Source organism: Euprymna scolopes, chromosome 6 (assembly GCF_053919585.1).
Source record: "Euprymna scolopes isolate OS-2025 chromosome 6, ASM5391958v1, whole genome shotgun sequence".
NCBI classification, from domain to species: domain Eukaryota; kingdom Metazoa; phylum Mollusca; class Cephalopoda; order Sepiida; family Sepiolidae; genus Euprymna; species Euprymna scolopes.
This window is the reverse complement of record NC_136487.1, coordinates 78,811,044-78,836,406: the sequence shown is the minus strand read 5'-3', so window position 1 is coordinate 78,836,406 and position 25,363 is coordinate 78,811,044. Positions and strand designations below refer to the sequence as shown.

The window sequence follows — 25,363 nt, the reverse complement described above, 5'->3', positions numbered from 1 at the left end:
TGATATAAGATCCAGGAATATATGAATGTACGACTAAGATACTGTATTTGGGTTGTCTATCAACTGAATTGAAAAGGTAGTTGAAATGGGAAAAATAATATGGAATTTATTTATTTATAAATAAAAATATTTATTTATAAATAAAAAAGGATGATCAAATATCTCTACAAGATAACATTTCCTCAATTATATATATATATATATATATATATATATATATATATATATATATATATATATATATATATAAATATTTGGAGGTACAGAATTTATATAGAGTTTTAAAAATAATAGGCGGAAGTTTCTCGAGAGCTCTTTCGGCTATCATCTCGTCAGGAGAAAATTGATAGCAAACAAAATAATATTGTGTCGAAAAATAAAGAGTTCTAATGGGGAACTTATTAAATGTGCCAAAAGTACGGGGATACTAAAATAAATTTATTAACGTTTAAAAACGATTAAAATATTGGCACAACGAGTGAGGAAAAAAAAGCGGGAGAAAAGATTAAAAGTTCCCCAAAGAGAAATAATGCGTTTGATGTTTCTTTTTGCCGGCACAAAGAAGGTTGACGCAACGCGATAGAGACAGACTCCAAAATCTTTAAATGACTCCAAAAAACATTCATTGCCTCAGGGGTCTATCCTTGGACCTCTATTATTCCTAATATTCATAAATGACAACCCTGACAAAATTGTCTGTGAGATGGGTATATACGCTGATGACACTACGCTCTATAAAAGACACGACAGGAAAACAAATGAACACATATCTAAAGAAATGACTGAAACACTAGAGAATGCCTTCCAATCTATAGTGGAATGGGTACAAAAATGGATGGTCACGTTCAATGCTGCCAAGACTAAACTTGTTTCCATCGATAACTACAAGAAACCTTCTCTACCACCAATAGCAATGGCCAAAGACTCTTTATCTGAAAGCACATATTTTAAACTCCTCGGCCTAACGTTCACAGGAAACATGAGTTGGACCAATTGCATTGAGAGCATTGCCAGGACCGCTGCGAAAAAGGTAGGTTCTCTTTACCGAGCTAGAAAGCTATACTGTACATCTATAAGGCCACCATTCGCCCACGTATGGAGTATTGTTGTCATATTTAGGCCGGTGCATCTGCTACTAGTCTCTCACTCCTAGACAAGGTTCAAAAGAGAGTTGCCAACCGAATAGGTCCCTAACTATCATCCAAGCTTCAGCCTCTGTCCAATCGACGTAATGCAGCATCCCTCTGCCTGTTCTACAAGTACTTTAACGGTGGATGTTCCGAGAAGCTGCAAGCACTTGTACCCCCTCTACGTAAATATCCCATACAAACCCAACAAGCAGCAAAATCCCACCCCTTCACAGTAGAGATCCCAAGATGTAAGAGAGCCTTCTACTCCAGTAGTTTCTTCCCCAGAACCGCTAGACTTTGGAAATCCCTGCCATGTTCCTGCTTCCACAACTGTACTGAAATGCGGAAGTTCAAGTGTAACGTGAACCGACATCTTGCTGCCCAACTCCCCACCTAGTACCCCTGTAGCCTCTGTCCCTAATAATAGCCCCTACATCAAAGTGGCAATGTGTTAAGACGATTAATAGGCATTGGCATCGGAAATCAGAAAAATCGGAATTTTTATGGATATCCGATCAGAAAAAAATGTGTACCTATTTTCCGATGCCAACAACAATTCCTTTAATTATCCTTCGTGTGTGATTCTGTTTCAAACTAACTCTTCCCCTGTTGGTAGTAATGATAAAATAATAAATATTTATTGATTTTTTAAGTGTCAGAAAAGTACGGAATTTTTAATTGTATCGGCGTTTGTAAAAATATTAGAATCGTCACATCACTAAGATATATATATATATACATATATATATATATATATATATATATATATATATATATATATATATATATATATAATTATACTAATATTTTTATGTTGATTATATGTCAGTCGGTCATAGCTGTCTGTAATAGAGTGAATCACACAAGCTTTCATACATTGATAGTCGTCTACCCGTTTTGTATTGGGAAATGATTGACTGATTGTATCTGTCTGTTTTTTTATAATCGTTTCGCAATAAAATCTTACGTTAGCTTACTAACATAACAGTTTTATCTGCAGTGCCTTTATTCCCATTCATGAGATTTATTCTTTATTAATAAAGATGAACAACGAGAAGTTAACGACATTTATGGGTTGGCAGAAATTGAAGACACAACATTTTTCCAACATATATCAAATAGTGTTGACATTAGCCGAACACGTGGAAATACTACGGTAGTTGAAAAAAAAAACAGCCCATGGGCAAACAATAGAATGCCTGCAATAGAATAAGCAGTGCAGTATTAGTTTAAGTCAGACTGCTAATTAAAACATAAATACTTTTGTAGAGAAATATAGAGAACTGCCTGCGATATATTATTACAAAAGATAGAACTATTATAAGAAATCACTTTTCTTGAGAGATTTAATTTAATCAAAGTGAGTTTTAAATCAGTTAGTAATTACTATGCCACAATCTTTTCTGAATAATTTGATAATTTAGCATGTAAGTAATAAGACTTGATAGAAACATGTTACACGTCAACTTTTGCAATTAATTCGTAGTGCTAAGAAAATAAAATGAATCAGTAAGGAGTCTGATTTTTGGGATTTGGTTAAAGAAACAATAAAAATGTAGTATGTTGGCAGATAATATGTCAAGACTTGCATATATATATATATATATATATATATAAATATATATATATTTATAAAATATATATGGTGATTAAGCTACACTGAATATTCGGCGTTTCATGCACTCTAGGATTCCTCAGGCTTATGCGCGAATTCTGTGGTTGTTTATCCTTTTTATATGGTACTCTTCTATTGAAGATTTAGTTAGCCAATCCGCTTTCTAGTATCCACCGCGCCCCTTCCTATCAGCCAATGGGCATGCATTTTATCGGAGAAAGGATTTGTTTAAAACTAGGTTAATGTTTTTTTTTTAATTGTTAGTTTATATATAAATATACATGTGTGCATACATATATGCACATATATATACATATATATACATACATATATGTGTGATCGTTTATGTATATTCATGTTTATTTAATTTGTTTATTTGTTTCTTTTCTATTGTTTTTGTTAGTTTTAAAACTATTTTGTATCGCTATCCTAGAGTAAATTTTAGTTTGTGAACACAGTTATTTGAAGTAAATACTTAAAGTTTACGCATACATCTATACTTTCGTATATTAATTTTATGTGAGTAAATGAAGTATATATATATATATATATATATATATGAGATGACAATTCTTAAATCATTATGAAATTGAATGTCTGATTTTGTTAGATGAAATAAAGCAATTTTAAATCTTAAATTGCTTAAGGCATTTTCGGGACCAACACTTTTTAGTTCCCCGCTCTTAAAAACATATATGAAATAAAGTAATTGTAAGATCGTGATCGGCTTCAGCCATTTCCTTTACTGAGACTTTTCCATTCCCTTCATCCGCTCTCACAATAATAAAGTACTTGCACAGTATAGTCCCCTGTATTCTATCTATATGAGAAAAAATTGGAAGTCATACTACTCGATAATGTTACCAGATACTTGGTTTAAATAACTTTCATATACGTTACATGTAATTTTTTTCTGTTTTTATATGGTACTATAATGTATAAGTACGTTATTTCTTGAGTAAAATATTGTACAAGTACGGCGATGGTAGCAGTGGAAGCGTTAGTGGCGGCGATGACGGCAGTGGTGTCAGTGGTGGCGACGGTGGTGGCGGTTGTCGTGGCGAAGACGGTAGTGGTTGTGCTGGTTACAGTTGCGTCGACGATGACGGCGGTGACGGGAAACGACGGTGGCAAAAGACGATGAGGTCGGCGATGACAGAAGACGGCGATGGTGGCAATGGTGGTGATGGTGGCGTATGATTATGATGGCGATTGTGGTGGCGTCGGATGGTGGTGGCGATTGCTGTTGATGGTGGTGGTCTGGCGATAACTAACTTATCTTTAACTATTATTCAGTGGGATTTTTGGAATATTCCATTTTCATTATAAATGAATTCAGCATTAAAATGGTCGGGATGATTTGGCATATCGCATTTTCACTGTGAGGGATGTTCATGATGAAAACGATCGAAGATTATAAGTGCATTAAGATATAGACTATTTTTTTTTTTTTTTTTTGCTTTTAACAAATTCCATTTATCAATTTGAAACGATTATATGTACTGTCTTTTGTGTTTTACTTACAGGGTGTCCATCAATCGCGGCCACTATACGTTAACCTTATATATTCAAAATATCGAAGCTTCAGATGTTGGTAAATACACATGCCGAGCTACCGGACAAAAACGGTCATTGCTCACAGAAGCATTTGTCCTCGTGGCTGTTTACCGTAAGTATATTTTTATCTATAATACTCATAGCATTTTAATATAATTCCGGTTACATGTCTATTAAATACTTTGTTTTTGTTGCATACTTGAGAATAATTCAGACCGACGTTGAACCAATTTTTGACCACAGAACATAATAAAATATTTCTAGACGACGCGTTGTAGTGCAAAACACAAGTCCAGGTTTACTGATCCGTTGTAAGTTATCGCTCAATGAAAAATGACGTCTCTGTACCCTTCTTTGTGACTTTCTTCTTGCTGTAGTATTCTAAAGACAAGCGGAGATGACGGCCAATAAAAAAGACATCGCTAGATTATCTGATGTTGGACAATACTCACGAGTTGTTTCCCGTTTATTTCAGGTTAATGGAATATGTACAGATAATTCCCAAAACAAGGCTCATAAAGGAGAAATTAGTGTTCATTTATAACGATCACACTCTCTTACTGGTCCGATTGAAAAGAACGATTAATTTTGCTTATCAGCCACGTATTACTAGCAATTGTCGTTCTGTGACATAATACCATGAAGCGTTGGTAAAATACTTAACTTCTAATCTTCTTATGGAACTTTCAACTTTATCTCGCCTAATAGAAAAAACCTGGCCTCCATCTGGTTTTGATTTTACATATATTAATTTATTACTGTAGCATGTAGAGTGCCACCTATTTGGCGTACGAATGAGGAGTATAAAAGAAGTATTAGATTCTGCGGATTATCGGTCTCATCTTTAGTGTTGTTTTAACATCTTAGTTGTTGAAACCTTCGACCCTCTTCAGGTGTATCTTGTCAAAATCAGGCAATCTTTCTGTCGGAGTCGAGAATATTTCTATCGAACTTGGAAATCTTTCTCTCGGACTCGGGTCTGCACGAAGTTTCGAACGGTACTATTTATTTAATCCATGAAAGTAACATGCCCTCATTCTGTTAGTCAGTAAGTAATTTACTATTGTATTTTGAGTGCCGGCCGCCATTGTGGATTGAACCATCGACACACAGAAAGGTGTAACTTACAACTGCATTCTCGCAAGAAACTTATACACTATGCACCCGGTCCTGATGAAACGATAGCATGTTACTCTCGTGGATTAAATAAAGTGTCCCGTTCCAAATACCGTGCAGATTAAAGATTTTCGTGTTCGACACAAAGATTGCAACCTTCGACAAGATAACCTGAAAGGCAGTTGGTGGTTACATCGACCGAAATCCTGTGACGATAAGATAGGACCAATTATTCAATGAATCCAAATAATAATCATTATTTATCTAAAAGAATTCGAAAAATTTGTATTCCTCTTTTTCCAGATTTTAATTTTTTTAAATCTATTTTTAATTTTGGTATAAGATTCGCATGTTATTATATCGTAATGCCAATGTGTTCATTTATTTAGCATTTAAATTTTGTTATGGTTACACTGTATTTTTTACGAAGCATTTAAACATATTGACATAATAATGGATTTATCGATTGATTCAACTATTTGTCTCGAGGTTAGTCCTCAGTGATGTAATTACATCACCGCTAGCTAGACCCTTCAACATCACAAGAGACGCAACGCATTTCCCACTTTTGCTTTTAAAAACATCCCCCACTTTTAAAGACATATGCTGCGAACAACTTACCAGTTATAATCACCATTTTCGGGATTTCATTCAAAATATTGAGAACGTAAATTTGGAGCGACTAAATATTGTGATGTAACATCTAATCCTGTTCCGAATCCCCTCACATTGTACCAGGTCTAACCCTAACCCTAACCCTAACCCTAACCCGACGGTTGAACCCCTGCTCGTCGATCCTACTTTTTATACCTAGCCTTTTGATTAACACTTACGACAGACAAATCGTGCAAGGGGTTTACAGAGTTTTACTGAGATCATTTGTAAATATTAGGTGTGTGCAAAAATATTCGTTTTTTGTCGTTTATTTATGCATATAAAAACGACATTATTTTTGCACCAACCTAATATCACTGACAAGATTATGCAGTTTCTTCTTTATGAAAACTGGGGATCACTTGATCCACTTGTGGTTTTTCTAATATAGAACAAGAGTGTAGAATGACTGACACTGTGCACTGATATCTGGCTCTACACGTCTTCTTTGGAACAGTACTTTGGCTTTAAGCTGTAAAACTAATCATAATGACATATAAAATTATCTAAAAAACAAAAAACGTAGAACATAATAGACCCAGATTTCCTGTAATTATTAGTAGTGTTATTGTTATAAATTGCTTTTTTAACTAAAGCAACAAGTCTCACTTGAGTGTCAGAATTCTCTATTACTTTTTGATAATCTTTGCAGATTTTTTTCTACCGAAAGATAGTATTAATTCTGTTGCCACAAGTTGTGTCTGCCCGATTTTATGTTGATAAACGGAGCATAACAAATGGGCATAGACTATCAACATCCTCTTTTCTCAAGCGTCTTGGACTTTCCTCAAAATTCTGGCGGTTCTCAATAAGACGGTCTTCTGAAGTATTACTATATTTCAATAAATCCCAATTATTTTCAATCCACTTGTCAAATCCTTTGTCACAGTACCAAGGGCTCAGGTCCCAACAGGTACAGATTCTACTTTCTTCAACCCACATAATCTTTTTATCTCCTTATTTACGACTTAATACTTTTCGACCATTTTTTTTTTTTTTTTTTTTACATTTCTATCAGCTGGTACTGCAATATTAATGATTATTCTCTTGTTTTCCTTATTCCTAACAAGATTAAATCAGGCCTCCTCGCTTCAATCCAAGAGCCATATTAGATATTCATATTCCATAATAATTGCACATTAGCAATTTCCACCACACTTGCTGAAACATACATGCACGATTTTCGCTGCATTCCAACCATCTTTTCTAGTGGACACAGTAAACCCTTCTCGCAATATTATCATGACACCTCTTGTATTCCTTTTGAAATAACTATGTGTTATACAACCCCACATATCTGCTCATAGCGTCGACACGGAAATTTCTGCTATTTTATCAATGTGATACTCCACACTTATTATTATTATTATTATTATTATTATTGTTGTTGTTGTTGTTGTTGTTGTTGTTGTTGTTAGCAGTCCAGCCCCGCTTTGCTCGGGCCCTATGTATTGTAAATAATTTATGTGCATATGTATATATTAAAAATGGGCATATGTATGGTAATGCCTTTCTATATTATAGGTTTCGTTAACTTCCATAGAGAGAGGTTGCTAGAGACCGCAGAGGTCATTTTTTTTACTTTGACCCTAATTTTGACCCTTTAACATTTATTGTTTTGAGCTCTAATCAAATTAAAATGTCTGACCCATATCCAAGGAACCTATACCTAACATTTCAAGTGGTAACACCCCAAACTGGCGGATGAGTTTGGTAGAGTCTGCAATGGTTAACTCTTTCAACTTTGACTTCTTGCCAGCCTAATTTTCGCCCAAAAACTGATTTAAAAGCTTGAACGAACATCTGAATACCCTTTATGTAAAATCTTAAATGTCTAGATCAAAAATTGTTTAAATAGTTTGGTAGAGACCGCAAAGCTAAAATCTTTTGAACTTTGGAAGAAAATATTTAGAGAAACCGATTAAAAAGATTGCCCTATGTCTGAATACCTTATATATAAAATTTCAAGTGTTTAGACCCGCGGAGGAGTTTGTTAGAGTTCTCAAAGATGACATTGCTGAACTTTGACCCCTTAACAGAAACATTTTCTGGCTGAAACCCGATTAAAAAGATTTTCCGAAATCTCAATACCCTGTATGTCAAATTTCGAGTCTGTAGACAGAAGATTGACAGAGTTATTTTGTAGGGAAATGTACACAGATAGACAGACACACACACAGACATTTTCACTATTATAGTTATATAGATTATTATTATTATTATTATTATTATTATTATTATTATTATTATTATCATTATTATTATTATTTACTTCATGTTTTCACAAAAGCCATCAGCAATGATCATTCACTAGCAATAACCTGTGGTTTTCCCTGGAGTCTGAATGACAAGAAGTCTACCCAGATATATAGTGTACTTCACCTCTCTCGATAACTAGACCAAATGAATTCACGTTATCGCAGTAGCCGCTTACCTTTAATCTGTCGCTGTCGATGGCCATTGGTATTACGTGGTGTTGGGTAGCATTTTGTGGTTTGAATTGCTCAAATGCTAAACTTTGATATTAATTATATCCAATAAACTAACATACGTAGACACGTATATATGTAAAAAGGATGACTCACATAATATGTTCGGTTTTATGGCGTGTCGTAAAATTTTTTACATCATTTTTTGTGGTGCAACTCCAGTACTATTAAATGTACGGTTATTGTTCCTATTTTAAGTTGCCCCGGTTTGCTAACTTCAACTCGCGCACCTGTATATTTGGAAATACTTTCAAATTCTTTCATAGGAATATGGAGATTATCGAGTATACACATATCGATCTGAATAGACATCGTAACACGCTGAGACACGTTCCTATAGAAACTGGTTTGTCTGTGTTTATCGTTAAAGAAGTGTTTATTTGGTAGATTTTCTAACACAATATATTTGAACTCTGAAGTCTTTCAAGAACTCCAACCTGTTATTATGATTTGGAGTGTTTTTTAGTTTGTACATGTTTTTTGTTTTGTTTTTTCATTTCACATATTATTAAATTTTATTAAGTCTCGATTTCTATTGATTTTTTAGAAGGGCAATTCGATATGTGATCGATTAATTCACGTTTTATTTCATAGCACGATTTACATTTCGAGTCAGTTCTGGTCGTTAGTAGACATTATGGCGCTTTCTGTTTCAGATTCAAGTCTCTGGTGCATACTTCATTGTAATAGCCTGGAAGGTGGCGCTGGTTCAGTGGTTAACGACATGGTCGGACAAACTAGGCGTACCAAGTTCGAATCCCAGTCATTCCACAGTAGCAATTAAGACCTATTTTGGCAACATTCATACAGTTGCTCCCGTAAATAGCTGATGCCTTTCAAGAAAAAAAATATCAAGAAAACGAATGCAAAAAAATATCCGATTCATTTGATGGAAAATAATAAACATGGCCAACAAAGATCTGCAGTGCATCTTTTTGTCTGCATTCGGCGTTATACTACACATTGGCTATAAGACCATGAGTGGCTATTTTTTCACCGCTTTTATATCTTGTTTTTAAAGAATTATATGTATTAGCGTGAGAAGAAAGTTCTTGGTGAATTTTAAAGTTTGATTTAAAACGATGGATTTTCAAATAAGTGTTCGTTATAATACCTTTACGTTTTATATTTTAGAAAGAGTTTCTCGCTCTATTAAATCGTTTAAATTACAATTGTTTTAAAACAATTATTTCTATTTGCGGAATTTTCAATACAAGATGAAAAAATAGCAAATTCGTACAATTTTCCGCTTTCAAGTAATTCTAGGCTTAACAGCTGCTAAAACAGCTCGCGATATCAACGAAGCCACTACTGACCGCACTGAACTACGGTGGTTTAAGAAATTTCGTGATGGAAACGAAAGGCTGAAGACGTTGAGTATAGTGACTCACCATCGAATATTAACAACGATCAATTAAGAGCCTTACTCGAAGCCAATCCCCGCACAACTGATCAAGAACCTTTTTCTGAATTAGACGCAACATATACGACGATTTACAATCACTTGAAAGAGATTGGACACACAAAAAAACTTTATAAATTGGTGTCTCTCAAATTGAACGATATCAATAAAAAACACTGTTATGAAGTGTCATCCTTCCTATTTTTATGCAAGGAGAACAATCCGTTTCCTGACTGAGTTATATCTTGCGATGAAAAGTGTTTTTATTTTTCTACAACCCGTGACGCGCAGCTCAGTGGTAAGACGCCGACAAAACTTCACGACACTTTCCGATAACAGAGTTGCACCAAAAGAAAGTCACGTTGACTATTTTGTGGTCAGCAACCGGTCTAATCATAATAGGTTTTTGAATGCAGGCGAAACATTACGGCATAGAAGTACTCAACAAATTGATGAAATGCACCGGAAATTTCGACAACAGCACCCAGCATTAGTTAAGAGAAGCTGCCTAATTCTCCTCCACGACAATGCTCGACCACACGTTGATAACCGATCATGCATAAGTTTAACGAATTAGGCTACGAATTTTTGCCTCATCCGCCATAGTTTCAAGACATCTCACCTACCGACTACCACTTTTCCAAGCTTCTCAACAATTTTCTGTGTGTGAAATGCTTAAAAAACTAAGCGATATAAAACACACTTTCAGCAACTTCATCGCAACCAGAATACAAGAGGTCTACTTTAGTGGCACAAATCCACTTGCTTTGCACTGGCAAAAGTGTGTTAATTCTGATGGCGCTTATTTCGACCAATAATTGCTTGTTTGAGTCAAGATATGTTCATTTGAATTTAAAAGTTAAAAACCGCAAGAGGTTTCTTGTCAACCTGGTATTTTATTTATTATTTCTTTTTGCTTCTGTTTCCACATGAATTAGAAAAGCGATATTTATATTCTCTTATTCATTAAATAGGATGAGTCTCACACGCACTATCAAATGCAGATGGTGTCTCCAATAGTTTGAGTTGAAAGAAATCACCTAGATTATTAGTATCAAATGATTTTTTTCTGTTAATATCTCGCAACACTCGATGTTATTGGTCCCCCGACAAAGGGAGTATGGACCTGTAAATTCACCCTTGTCCGTTCGTCCGTTCATCCGTTCGTCTATCCGCACTTTTCTCAATAACTATGCCTTGGAAATTTTCGAAATTTTGCACAAATATTAAAAATGATATGAGTAAAAAATGAACAGGATGGATTTTCCGAGAATACAACGATTGCCCCCTAGGGGTGCCTTTCGGATTTAAATGGCTTAAACTGACAATTTTGAGCTTATTAAAAAGAAATGATGCCTTAGATTTTTATAAACCTTTCTGAAAAGTTATAATTAACGGATTGTGTGTTTGACTATACTTCCGGATAACTCTTAGATGTGCCCAAGGGTCTTTTTAGGTCTAATAAAAACACTTTCTGGGATATTTTACCATATTTGTCCAAATTTTTCTGTGTATATATATTTAGCAGTTTTGCATGGTGCTGAACTCCAATTTTTATATGTTAAGGCCTTGGGAAATTTTGGGGCTATTTTTAACTAGAATTTATATGACAATAAGCCTTAATAACTTAAGATCCACCTATGTTCTTTGTCTTTCCAGTCGAAATATGGTTTATACTCTCCGGGATTATATTTCTACTTTGTTACAAACTCTACGTATCTTTTCTAAAGGACCAAAGTTTCCTCTATAATCATCATTCGTCCGGGAACCTCAGATTATAACAAAAGATACCGACATAGTCTAAATGTCTCCAGCCTGAGTACATGTAGGGACACCAGAACACGATCACGAAGGGAGCTAAATACTTTTCTATTTCAGGCAGAGTTATTTTCTCTACTCGAGTGAAGATACGAGAACGACAGAATTATTCCCTTTCCGTTTGGTGAAAACCGTTTTACTTTGTTGCAAACTATCGATTAGTTGGCAATTGTGTATAAATACAAAGAGCAATACAAACCTTCTATCATTTCTGAAAGTAACACAATTTTCAACGAGCAAAGTCGGGGATGTGCCGCTGTACAACTCATGCTCTCTACCGATCAATGTAATAATAACAGGATAATGGGCAACATCCTCAAAATGCATAGCTGGATTGCGACGAATAACAGAGACATATCCAAGGTGGTGAAAACAAAGTTTCCGATCGTGGTTACGGTCTTTGATGTGGTTTACAATGAGGGCCACAACATGCCGCCTCACATCTTCGAAGTAGGATTGAAAGTCAACACCAAAGTGCACCTGATTTTCTTAAAAGTGTGGTGATCCCCTGGTGCAATCATGCTGCTGCTAGACCCTGGGTGTAGAAGCATGACAAGTCTGAAGAGACCCGTTATTGGCTTAAGAAGGAGTACTACGACTTTGTACTCTCCTATCATTGGCCCTCCTTCTCTCTTGACATCTTGAAACCGATGGGATACTTCGTTTGACCATACCTGTAGAACATCACCAACATGACCTCCAACAAAACAAAAAAACAGTGTGATACCCGCCATCCGCCGTGTATTCGCCTAACTTCCGCCGGCGCATGTGGAAAAGGCATGCTCCCAGTTCCGGACCTGTATCGATACGCTGATTGGGGCTGAAGACGGTTACATAAAATAGCTGTTAGACTCACTACATCATGTAATCTGATTTTATTATTTTCAATAATTTTTTTTTTAAAAAAGCTGCGATTCATTGATCGTTTGATCCTGTATATTTATTTACGCACTTAGAAGTATCACACAGAGCATAGTATGTGATTGCTCCCTACAGTCTGAATTGCAAAAGTCGGATTTCAGTACTTTCCAGCTGCTTCGATAAACATTGCTATTTACTTTGCTTCATAGCAACAGTCCGCCATTCGTAATCTTTTTGGATATGGGTGGCGGTAAGCCTCCCCTAGCTCCCACATTTTCTTCCTGTCCCTTCTATAGAATTCCTGGTTGTGTCCTCTTGTGCATACTTTCAATCCGACTTAATACATGCTCGACTGATTGTGGATTCATGTGTGTATGCGTGCGTGTGTGTTTGAGGAAGAAGATTCTGAGATTTCGTTCAGTTTCATTTCTTTTTATGTCACAAAATTATTTTTATTTTTGTTTTATTTCTATCGCAACTTCAATGTGTGTTTTTTTAGCGTTCTTAGTTTATTTCGGGTTTGAGCAATCGGTTATTTACACATACCATTTAATCAATTCGATACTTAACTCTTTCAAAAGCAGGATATTATAAACATATTAATTAAGAATATAGTAAATTTAATTGCTGCATAAATCGTCACGCATACTTTTGTTGGAGACATAAGTGTAAAAAATATCTACATCATCATAATGTTTGCAAGTTGCTCGTCACAGCATATTTTATTGTTTTTTTTTCATTGTTTTCAAAAACTGTTTCCGCCATTTTATCTGTTTACTGACCTCAAAGTGAACACAATTCCCATCTATAATTTCTCATCAACTATTAAAACATATATAGATATTATATAGCAGCGCTTTTATGTCGATATTCAAACCAGAAAGCAACAATTAGTGACAGAACAGATAATATGTCGATTAATATTCTAATACAAAACAAAATTAGTCAATTTTGTCGATTCAGTTCTACATGATTTTCTGATGCATATTTACATATCAGTTTAAAATGATCACTTTCATGAATTATTAATGTTTGAGCTGAATTTTAATTTTGAATAAAGTTCATTCTTTATTTCATGTATAAACAACAATCATTTCTTTATGAAATCTAGGAGTTACTTAGAGACCGAAATATAAATAATATCGTATATAATATAATACAAAAAAGCAAAAGCAAAATGAACCAAAATAAAAAAGAAAACGGATGAAGAAGTGAAACAAGTTTCAACACACAACTTCCATATGTGTGACAGACTGTGCAAGTCAAATGACACTCATCTTCTAGCCCACAGACGTGGTTTGGGTGTCGCTGACGATTAACCTGCAAACTATGAGGAGGTTTGTGGGGAATACTGGGATTGCTAACGTCTATAAAGATTAAGCAATTGCCATAATATGTGTATATATATGCATATATATGTATATATATATGTATATATATATGTATATATGTATATATATATATATATATATATATGTATATATATGTGTATATATATGTATATATATTTGTGTATATATGTATATATATGTGTATATATATATGTATGTATATATGTATATATATGTATGTATATGTATGTATATGTATGTATATATATATATACATATATATATATATGCAGCATAATCGTGTTGACACACCAGTTCTACTCAGATCATTGAAGTTAAGCAACGTTGTACCTGGTTAGTACCACATGGGTGACTATTTGGGAATTCTAGGCGCTGTATGTGCTCTCCGCTTATCTCAACATTGTTACCTTGTACACACGCTTCACTTGTCGCTGGTATTTGACTGTTGACTCAGGAGATGTTATCATCCTATAAGAAAACCGAAAAAAAAACTTATAGGGAATTATTTAAAATAAATTCTTAAAAAAATATGCAAATTCGCTAGATCATTTGCAGATGAATGGCATATATATTACAAAGTTGTGTTATTTTATTAAATAGAAAAAAAGGGGATTTAATTTGAATACCAATACACAAAATAGCAAATTGATAGGAGTATAGATATCTTACAAGAAACTGATATAACCAATAACACATTGTATACATTTCGAATTCAGTATTGCTATTATCATTCATCAATAACTTAAGAAATCATGTGCTTATCATATCAACTTGTTTCACTCGTAATTGTTTATATTTTTTTAAATTTGTTAATGCTGATTATTATTATGTGAAGATTAAAACACAGCAAACCATCACATTCAACACACCATTGCTTTAGGAAGGCGGGAAGACGTTTAACTCCCAATCTATCAAGCTTATTAACCCAGGAGAGGATAATATCCACCCAAGATCGAGGCTTTATGACCAATACATTTAAGAATAGGAGAGGTGTCTGCAATGGCAACAGGTACAGAGTCTGCCATCGGGAAGCAGAGTGTGAGTCACATCCGGCTGTATGGTTGTGCCGAAGAAACGGCTATAATACACTGCAAGGCAATAGTGTGTAAATATATCGACTAGACCATTTTTAAAAAGTTGAATATCTAATGCAGTAGCAAGTCGTGGGAACATATACTAGAAATAAAAGTTGGAAATAAATCATAGACCATCCATTACAACGATACAATTCCTACAGCTATCATATTTATCGGGGTGTAGAGTTAGAATCTACGAACACGAAAAGGTTTGCTCTGATAAAGATGTTCGATTGGTTCCATTGTCGATATGCTCGAATATTCACGAAGTGACGAAAGTTTTATCTATATCTTATATACAAAACAGAAAAAGTTAAGATTCAGTAGTTTTTGGTTAGTTCTGAGTGAACTGTGTCTACGATAAAAATTTGGACACTATACTGGGCCGGTTTCTCCAGTTCCTGAATTACATTTATCCTCATTAATATTGACAACTGATTTAGTCTAAACGCTTTCGATGCCAAATCATTAAAGCAAGCAATCGTCTATACTTCACGTATAGAGGTCTGAACCCGACCCCAGTAATATCTCATTAATCATTTTACCTAACACATTTTACGTTCAAATCACATTGAAATACCGTTAGCAAATATTAGACATGAAAATGTTTCCCCTCAATTTTATAAATAGAATCGTTTATAAATGTTTATTTCTGAACTTCAGTCGTTTTGTTACGGATCAAGTTTTGTCTTTATGTGAGTTGCCCACCAAGTTTCATTTTAAATATCCAACAGCCTTTGCTTCAGTAATAATAACGCATAGATACGATATACAAAATTGTCAATAATACTTGCATATGCCTCTTTCCTTATTTTGTCAGAGCAATGATGAGATTATTACAGTACAGCCATAATCTGTGTATTCAGTGATGATCTCTTATCGTGTGTGTTAAGGTGCTCACAGTTAAATGGTGTGAAAGAGAATTGTCATAAATGAAATATTACTTGCAGAAATGTATATAATTACAATCTTTATCCTAAATGACAAGGCAATACACTAGTTTCCACTTTGGCAAGAACTCACTAATCACACACTATCGTCTTGTAAAATATCCAGGCTGTTTGTACTGAGAAACTATTTTGTACAAAAATAAGTGCACCTGACAACATTATGCAAGAAACTACGCAAACTACTTATCAGATATACCTAACGGTAAATTGAGTTCAAATACCGAACCTATTCAGGCTGTGCGTACAGAGTAGTCATTTTGACATGAAAAAGCGCACCTAGAAACAAGATGCAACAAACAGCATAAAATATTTATCTGATATACCAATAGATTTTCTCTTGTTTATATAAACATCACGTTTAAGATAACACTGCGAGTATGAATCTGTTGAGGCTGGATAAGTTAGAAACCCATTCAAGATCAGATCACTTACTAAATAGACGATCAGCAATGTTTTCCCGCATGTCATTGAACAGTTATAAAACAATAAAGAAAACTGTTGGGCATTTATGATCCACACCTTTGGACAACTCAACTAGAAACTGAGATATATTTGTATAACATATATTTGTATAAAATATATATTTGCATAACATATATGTTTGTATAAAATATATATTTGTATAACATATATATCTGTATAAAATATATATTTGTATGACATATATATATCTGTATAAAATATATATTTGTATAACATATATATATCTGTATAAAATATATATTTGTATAACATATATATATCTGTATAAAATATATATTTGTATAACATGTATTTGTATAAAATATATATTTGTATAACATATATGTTTGTATAAAATATATATTTGTATAACATATATGTCTGTATAAAATATATATTTGTATGACATATATATCTGTATAAAATATATATTTGTATAACATATATATCTGTATAAAATATATATTTGATTAACATATATATTTGTATAACATATATATCTCTATAAAATATATATTTGTATAACATATATATCTGTATAACATATGTATTTGTATAACATATAAATCTGTATAAAATATATATTTGTATAATATATATATATCTGTATAAAATATATATTTGTATAAACTATATATATCTGTATAACATATATATTTATATAACATATTAATTTGTATAACATATATATCTGTATAAAATATATATTTGTATAACATATATATCTGTATGAAATATATAGTTGTATAACATATATATATATATATCTGTATAAAATATATATTTGTATAACATATATATATATGTATAAAATATATATTTGTATAACATATATATCTGTATAAAATATATATTTGTATAACATATATTTGTATAACATATATATCTGTATAAAATATATATTTGTATAACATATATATTTGTATAACATATATATTTGTATAACATATATATGTGTATAACATATATATCTGTATAAAATATATATTTGTATAACATATATATCTGTATAAAATATATATTTGTATAACATATATATCTGTATAAAATATATATTTGCATAAAATATATATTTGTATAAAATATATATTTGCATAAAATATATATTTGCATAAAATATATATTTGCATAAAATATATATTTGTATAACATATATATCTGTATAAAATATATATCTGTATAACATGAGATTTTTAGAACATTTTGAAGCCACCCTTTTACTTGATTCAGGATTAATGATCCAAAATGGCATAAACATATAAATCTGTTTCTCTTTGGTTTGAGTGACGGGTATGATCATTAAAATGATGCCCCATTCATCCCTTTATTCTTTCTTTGATTTCCGTTCAGCGTTTCTTACGACGGGATTAATGCTTTCTTTTACGTGAAACGAACGATCGGTTGCATGACTTGCTTGCAGCAACGCGCCTTTATCGAAAGATAAATGGCAATTTATTTCAACGGACTTTACAAGTCATCAAGTTTCAAGATGATTCAATCCGCACATTGGAAGGCGATTAGCTCGATAACAGTATAATCCAAGTTCGGCAACGCAAGTCGGCTATAAAATATAATCATCCCGATAACAGTTATGAGACTGTGTTTGGACTTTTAATATTATTTAGATTCATCAAACTATTGATTTCATTTGGAATACCATTTTCACCAAGTTTAGGTCAATGTATACTTCGACCTTCTTCAGGTGTATCTTGTCTAATTCGGAAATTTGGATGGAATTTCGAAGGAACTCTTTATTTTTTTCACGAGGTCTTGTTCTGTCAGCCATGGCTGGATAGAGGTCCTTAGTAATTCGCAATAATGTTGCTGACGGTACGAGAGCATGCTTTTCCCATGAAGTAAAGGGCCTATTCGAAATTCCGTCCATATTCCCGAGTTCCACAGAAACATTTCCGAGTTTGACAAGACACGCCTGAAGAAGGTCGGACGGTATATCGACCGAAATCTTGTGAAAATCACACTCGATGAGAAGAGTAGTCCGAAGAATCCAAATAATACATTTAATCGATCCCCATCTTAAAAAAATCAGAAACATGCTTGAATTTCTTGTTTTTGTTAGCATGTTTATTAGTTGATGGCTGTATGTGACGTGACCGTCTCAGGAAGAGGTTGAGCTCTCTACTGGGGGAGGTTGAGACTCCCAGAGTACTGGAGAAAGCCGGGCCGATATGATTCTTTTATTCTTTTATTTATCATCGGTGTGCCCGGACGACAGCGAAAAACTACCGAGAAAAAAGAGTAGGATTTTATTTTTATGAAAGTCGACAAACAATGTCATTTTTGAAGTTTGTAATCCAAACAAGTAATGATTCAGGGTTTGGGAGAAAGTATGTTTATAATTCAAGTGCAGGGTTTGAACCTGGGATCACAGGGGTGCCCCCATTAGGTCATGAGAAACGTTTGCAGATCCAAAGTTATACTCGCAGCGGGGTCTTTCCCCTGGGGTGACATTTTTAGGTATGATTGGTTCAGGGTAAAACCCCAGTTTACCCCACCCGTGAATATTTAATAGAGCACACAATCGAAAAACGACAGCTAAGTTAGAGTTGAGTTTGAGAGTTTGAGACAGAGCAACATGTAGAGAATCGCCACTCCTCCCTTCCTACGTCAATTTTACCGTTATATCAAAAAAGAAAAGTGAAATCTAAATACGGACATTGTTGAACATTGTACTGTAAAGACAATTGTATACAATTATATGTTTGTATATCATTTTTCCTGAAAAGTAATCAGTAGACTAGAAGAACTGAGTTGTTTCTTTTTTGTGCATGGAATTGTCTTCCTGGCGGAGGACGAATTGTGAATTTTTCTTCTAGCATACGGCAGCCCGGCGAGGCGAGGGCATATTAACCCTGGCACGAGAAACAGCGACGGAAACCCAGCCACGAATTGAAGACCAACCAGTGCGTGCAACGGGGATCTGCTGCACGAAGAAGCCACATCTAGTCGCTATTGACCAAGTTACTGATTTAGACGATACTATGTCCACAGTATATGCGTACGCGATTCATCTTGTGTTTGAAAGGGCTATTCCACGTGATAATGGATATGAAGATAAATCTATTAATCGCTCATGATTACATTTGAAGCAGTAAGATTTAACACTCGGTTAAACTAACCATGTGAGCATTTGCCAAGCTTCGTATACAATATATGTTTTAAAAAGCTACACATATTCATTTAGTAACAAAGCGCGGACGCGCGCATGTAAAATGCATTCGAAATATGAAATGACGTCACGTTGACGAACACAGACTATAAAAAAGAAAATTAGCGGTTAATAGCACTTGGTTAATATCTATATTTAAAGAAGAGTAGAACATTATTCAATGTAAAAGAAAACAAGCGGAGAGATCTGACCAAGAACACAAGAAAAACAATGACAATGAATGAAGGTTTTCAGCTAAATAGTGATGTTGATCGGTTATCTGTAATATAAATCTCACCTGTCTGTTTGAATATATGTATGTATGTATTTTGTATGTCTGCCTAAAACTTTCGACAGAGGCGAGGGATTTTCACAAGATCGGTATCGTTTGGAAGCTCGACACTTCGGACGACAAATACCGATAAAATTTCTAAAAACATTAATTCCTTTACCCTCAGCTAGGCATTTTTTACAAGGAGGTGTCGCTTTTTTCGCCGTTATTTTCGAAAGTCATCCCCTCTTTTAGATGTTTTGATGAACACACCCACCTCCAAACAATCGGGCAACACCGCGCACCCAGCCTAGTACCTAATAGAAGAGGGAGGTCGAGGAATAACAGGCGTAGAACGATGCGTAAAAAAAGAAGAAAATACATCTCTAACTGCAACGAAAAGCTTATAAAGTGTATGTCACTATTAGAAAAATTGCAAAAGAGCAAGCTATTAAGGAGAAAGGAATTATATGCATTAAATGAACAAAAGGCGAAAAGACAAATGCATTGAGAAGAAAATGTATGGTCAATTCTATAGAGACCCACGAGAAGCAATTGGAAAGAAAAATACTTTGCAGTGGTTGGGAAAATGAGGCTTAGAAGTTGGAACTGAAGCTCTAATATGTGCCGAACAAAAGCAATTATTCAAGACAGAATTATATGAAATATCACGTTATAAAAGACTGAAAGTCCCCTATGCCAACTGTCCGGATAGAAAGGTGAGAATGTCCAACATATTGTCAGCAGTTTCGAGAAGTTAGCTTGAAAGAAATATAAAAGCTGTCATGTCAGTGTTGTGAGGTAGGTCCATTGGGATATGTGCAAGAAAAGTGAGGTCGATTACAGTAAGCAATGACACGAGCATGTTTCAGAAGAAGTAGTGGTTTGTGATAAGGTATTTTTGTAGCATATGAATATCTAATGTAACAATTTGAATAGAAACAAGAGAACCAGATTTAGTCTTGTTGAAAAACTTGAACACAAGGCAATAATCATTGAAATAGCAGTGCTAGCTGATGTGACTGTGGATGAAATAGTAAAGGAGAAGGTTGAAAAGTAGGAAAACATGAAAATAGATATAAAATATAGAAGTTGAAGAAACTAGAAGTTGTGATTGGAGCCTCGGGACAAGTGACAAAAGTATTTGGCATATGGGTTGAGAAAACTGGGATCCATTGCCATGCTGGAGAACTTGGAAAGACTTTGATGTAAATCCAGAACATCTAGCTAGAGGCTTGTAAAAAACGATGCTGATAGCCTATATTAATTGGTATGATCCGCTTATAGCATAAAATCGGCATTGACAACAGTTAGACACAAAATGTGACAGTAGATATAATAATAATAATAATAATAATAATAAGTAGAAGAAGAAGAAATACAACATAAGAATAATAATGGTAATAACCATGACAACACTAATTACTAGTGCGAAATCACAGAAAATTACAGCTGTAAAAACTGTTAGCGAATAAATAATTATTAATAATAACATGATCAATATGAAATGTCTATAATAATATAAATAGCAAAAATATCATCTAGTAAGAAATCAATGACAATTACATATGAGAAAACTCTTCTGAAGCAAATAATAATAATATCAACAACAATAATAATAATAATAATAATAATAATAATAATAATAATAATAATAATAATAATAATAATAACGATAATAGGGATTTGGATGATGAAGAAAATCAATATAATAGGAGTAGGAACATTATGAACAATTCGGAAAAACTTTGAAAATAGAATGGGAGAAATTGGAATCAGAGGAATGGCTACACAATACAACGAATAAAGATAATGAAAACAGCTGAAATATTAAGGAAAAACTTTGAATGCGGAGTTTAATACACATGAGCTACATGTGTGGGCAAGACAAACTGATGGAGAGGCAAAACAGGAAGAAGCGTTACATGGAACCAAGAACATTAAAGCTGCATATCTCAAAAATCTATCTCGCCTACCCCCCTTCCCTCCCATTGCTCCATCATCCCCCAAAACAGACTGATGCCAAATAGTCTAGAAAGGTCAAGGAGAATGGAAAGACCTAGGAAAGAGCTCTGACCAGGCACCCATTGGACAAGTGTGAAGAGAACTGGGGCCTTGGGGGTGGCTTATTGCCATTCAAATTCCAATGGAGTTCAATGGCCTCTGCCAGTGAGAAATCAATTGTAGGAATCTGTTGCGATACCGCTAATTTATTTGCTAATGTTTTCGAAACAGGTGGAGAGTACTGGAAATCTGGGGAGACATGTTGTCGCTCAGCTTCCAGGGAATACCACAAATTGTTTTCAAGGAAAGATCTTTGATGACCTTTTTGAAAGTTTCTTGTGAGCCAACAACAACAACAACAACAACAACAACAACAACAATAATAATAATAATAATAATAATAATAATAATAACAATGACACTGCAACATTTACATGGGAATCGATATATTAAAGGAAATAATCTTTTAGTGCAAAGTCCATTGAAATTCGGTTATCCATTTCCGAAACGCCTGCGATAGTGAACGGTTGACATTTTGCATATTGTTTGAGAGTTGACTTTGACCCAAAGTTTAATGGGTTTTGAAGAAAAGGAAACGATTTCGATAAGAATTGAAATAAAATAAAATGGTGATGATTTACTTGACGCTTTTTCTTTTACACGTCTTTATTTGAATTCTTAGTTAACTGTTTATCTTTGCGTTTGAGCAATATTCCTTATATGTGTGACAGGTGCGTATCAATCAGAAACCACATTGCAAAGTTTAACATCGTTTAAGAATCAATGAACAAACAAATGCTAAAAAAAGAATTGTGAATAAAACAAATAATTGATGAGTTGGGCTGATAGTTGTTCTTTTAAAAGCTGGAGAGTTCCTATTTACATTGTTTCCCCACGAGACAGGGTTAGACACCAGTGTTGTTTAGAAACGTGGCGAAAAGGAACAAAAATAAAATAAAAATTGTCTCAATCGTGAAGGATTTCCCCTCCACTCATAGAGAAAAAGTTGAAGTGTAGCAACTGAAGAACAGTTTTATAAACGTATGTTCAATGTAAAATATTCTATTTATTAAAAAGAGGAAGAAATCGCCGAGAAAGCATTTATATAATCTATCTATCTATCTATCTATCTATCTATCTATCTATCTCTCTCTCTCTCTCTCTCTCTCTCTCTATATATATATATATATATATATATATATATATATATATATATATATATATATATATATATATTTACAAGTTAGAAAAGCATGCCATCCAAGGCACGAAAATTGTAAAACAAAATGTTTTTACTATAGGCGTTATAAATAAAGGTACAATATTCAATTTGAAATTTATTTATCTTCAAAATGCACTTTTATAAATTTTACAAAGTAAGGTATAAAAATTTAATTTAACTTGAATCACAAAATTACCTTGGATTTATTTTATGCAATGTACATTCTGTTGCACGTTTTAAAAAAATCATTGTAAATTTTATATCTATATCATTAATTGCTAGATGAAAGATAATGTTTTTTAAATTGCAATAAAATGTACATTACATAAAATAAATACATGGTAATTTTCTTTTTGATTCAATTTAAATTTAATTGTTATACCTTACTTTATAAAAGTGCACTTTGAAGATGAATAAATTTCAAATTGAATCTTGTCCCTTTATTTTTGAAGCCTATACTAAAAAAAATTTGTTTAACAATTTTCATGCCTTGGATTAAATGCTTTTCTAACTTGTATCTTATCTTTTTAAGATTTAAAACACTCCTTCTCTCTATGTCAGTTTGTATTTCTCCTTACACCACAACTAATTTTTGCAACTCCTTCTTGGTATTATTATAGGTCTGAATATTCTCTCTGTTTCATTTTGTATTTCTCCTCTCACCATAACTCATTTTTTGCAACGCACTCTTTGTAATACAGGTCTGAATAATGAGAAAATCTGATTTTTTAAACCAAAGCATTAAAATATGTTTTTAGATTTATTGTTTAAAACTTCTTTCAGAATAGAACATCTCTAAAATTTAATAAGGAACACATTTCATATGGGTTTCATTAACAAATATTCAGTGCATAACGAGAAAAATAGAGACGAAAATTTCAAAAGGACGTATGACTGGTTACAGTCAATAGTTGTCCTCGCCAGCGAAAGTCATTGTTATTGTTGTTCTATTATTATTATTATCATTATTATTATTATTATTATTATTATTATTATTATTATTATTATTATTATTATTATTATTATTATTTAAAATATTTTGTGTCCTGCTCTTTCGCGCGAGGATTAATAAAAGTGAACATGTATGTTTATGTGTGTACATTTCGCTACACAATAACTCTGTCAATTTTAAGTGCAAAGACTCAAAATTTGATATACAGAGTACTGAGATTTGGGAAAATCTTTGTGATCGGTATCCGCAAGAAGTTTGGCTGTTAAGGGGTCAAAGTTCAACGATTTGACCTTTGAGAACTCTACCAAACTCTTCCACAAATTTTGGATCTAAACACTTGAAATTTAATATAGCGGTTCCTTGGACATGGATCTAACTTAAAAACTGGATTTGAGCCCAAAAGAATAAATGCTAAGGGGGGTATAATACGGGTAAAAGTTAAAAGTTAAAAAAAAATTACCTCTGCGGTCTCTACCAAATCACTCAGATAATATCTGATTTAAACATTTGAAATTTTACATAAAGGTTATTAAGAGATAGGGCAGGCTTTATAATCGGTTTTGTTCGAAATTCTCAGCTATCAATATATAAATGTATGCATGTATGTTTGCATGTCTGCCTAAAACTTTCAACTGAGGCGATGGATTTTCAACTGAGCACTTTTCTACAGGGAGCTGTCGCTTTTTTCGCCGCTATTTTCGAAAGTCATCACCTCTTTTCGATTGTCTAGCCTTTATTTAAACCTACATCACTCCCAGTTTGACGGTGGTCGTAGAAGCAAAAATGCCACCTTTTTCCCATTCTTTTCCTCCTTCACGGTACGGCTTCGAGCCTGCCTTTCTACATCCACTTTTTTTTTTTGCTCAACATACTCCTCCAAACACCAGGACAACGCCGGGCTGAAATGCTAGTCAGAAATAAAATAGGTCCTGTCACGACTTTTCCATTGCTTATAATCTAACTCAGATTGCATACGAACCCATCCATGTGCCTGACACTGATGGTCAGTATTAAATTCTCCTATACCCTTTCATCACAATTTGCCCTTAGCTATGTTCGTCTTCTGTTCTGTCCCCACTAGGATTGTCTCCGTTAAAATAAAAACAACCTCTATTAAGTCCTCCGACATGCCTCTCCATCATACAGTATATTAATACCCTATGGCTGACTGGGATAGCTTTCATACATTTATATCAAATCTACCTTTGCGTTCTATATTTAAAAAGAATGTGTCCTCCATATTATTAGATCTGACGGAATGGTTAA

The 25,363-nt window shown here is 33.6% G+C and overlaps 1 protein-coding gene across 1 annotated transcript in view; it reads left to right on the top strand.

Moving 5' to 3' along the window:
- Nucleotides 1–25,363, top strand: part of LOC145277718 (fasciclin-2-like) — a 674,167-nt gene that overhangs the window by 408,287 nt on the left and 240,517 nt on the right. The window contains exon 5 of the mRNA XM_080129418.1: nucleotides 4,272–4,414. Within this exon, the coding sequence (XP_079985544.1) occupies nucleotides 4,272–4,414 (143 nt within the window). The remainder of the gene's footprint in view (nucleotides 1–4,271; nucleotides 4,415–25,363) is intronic.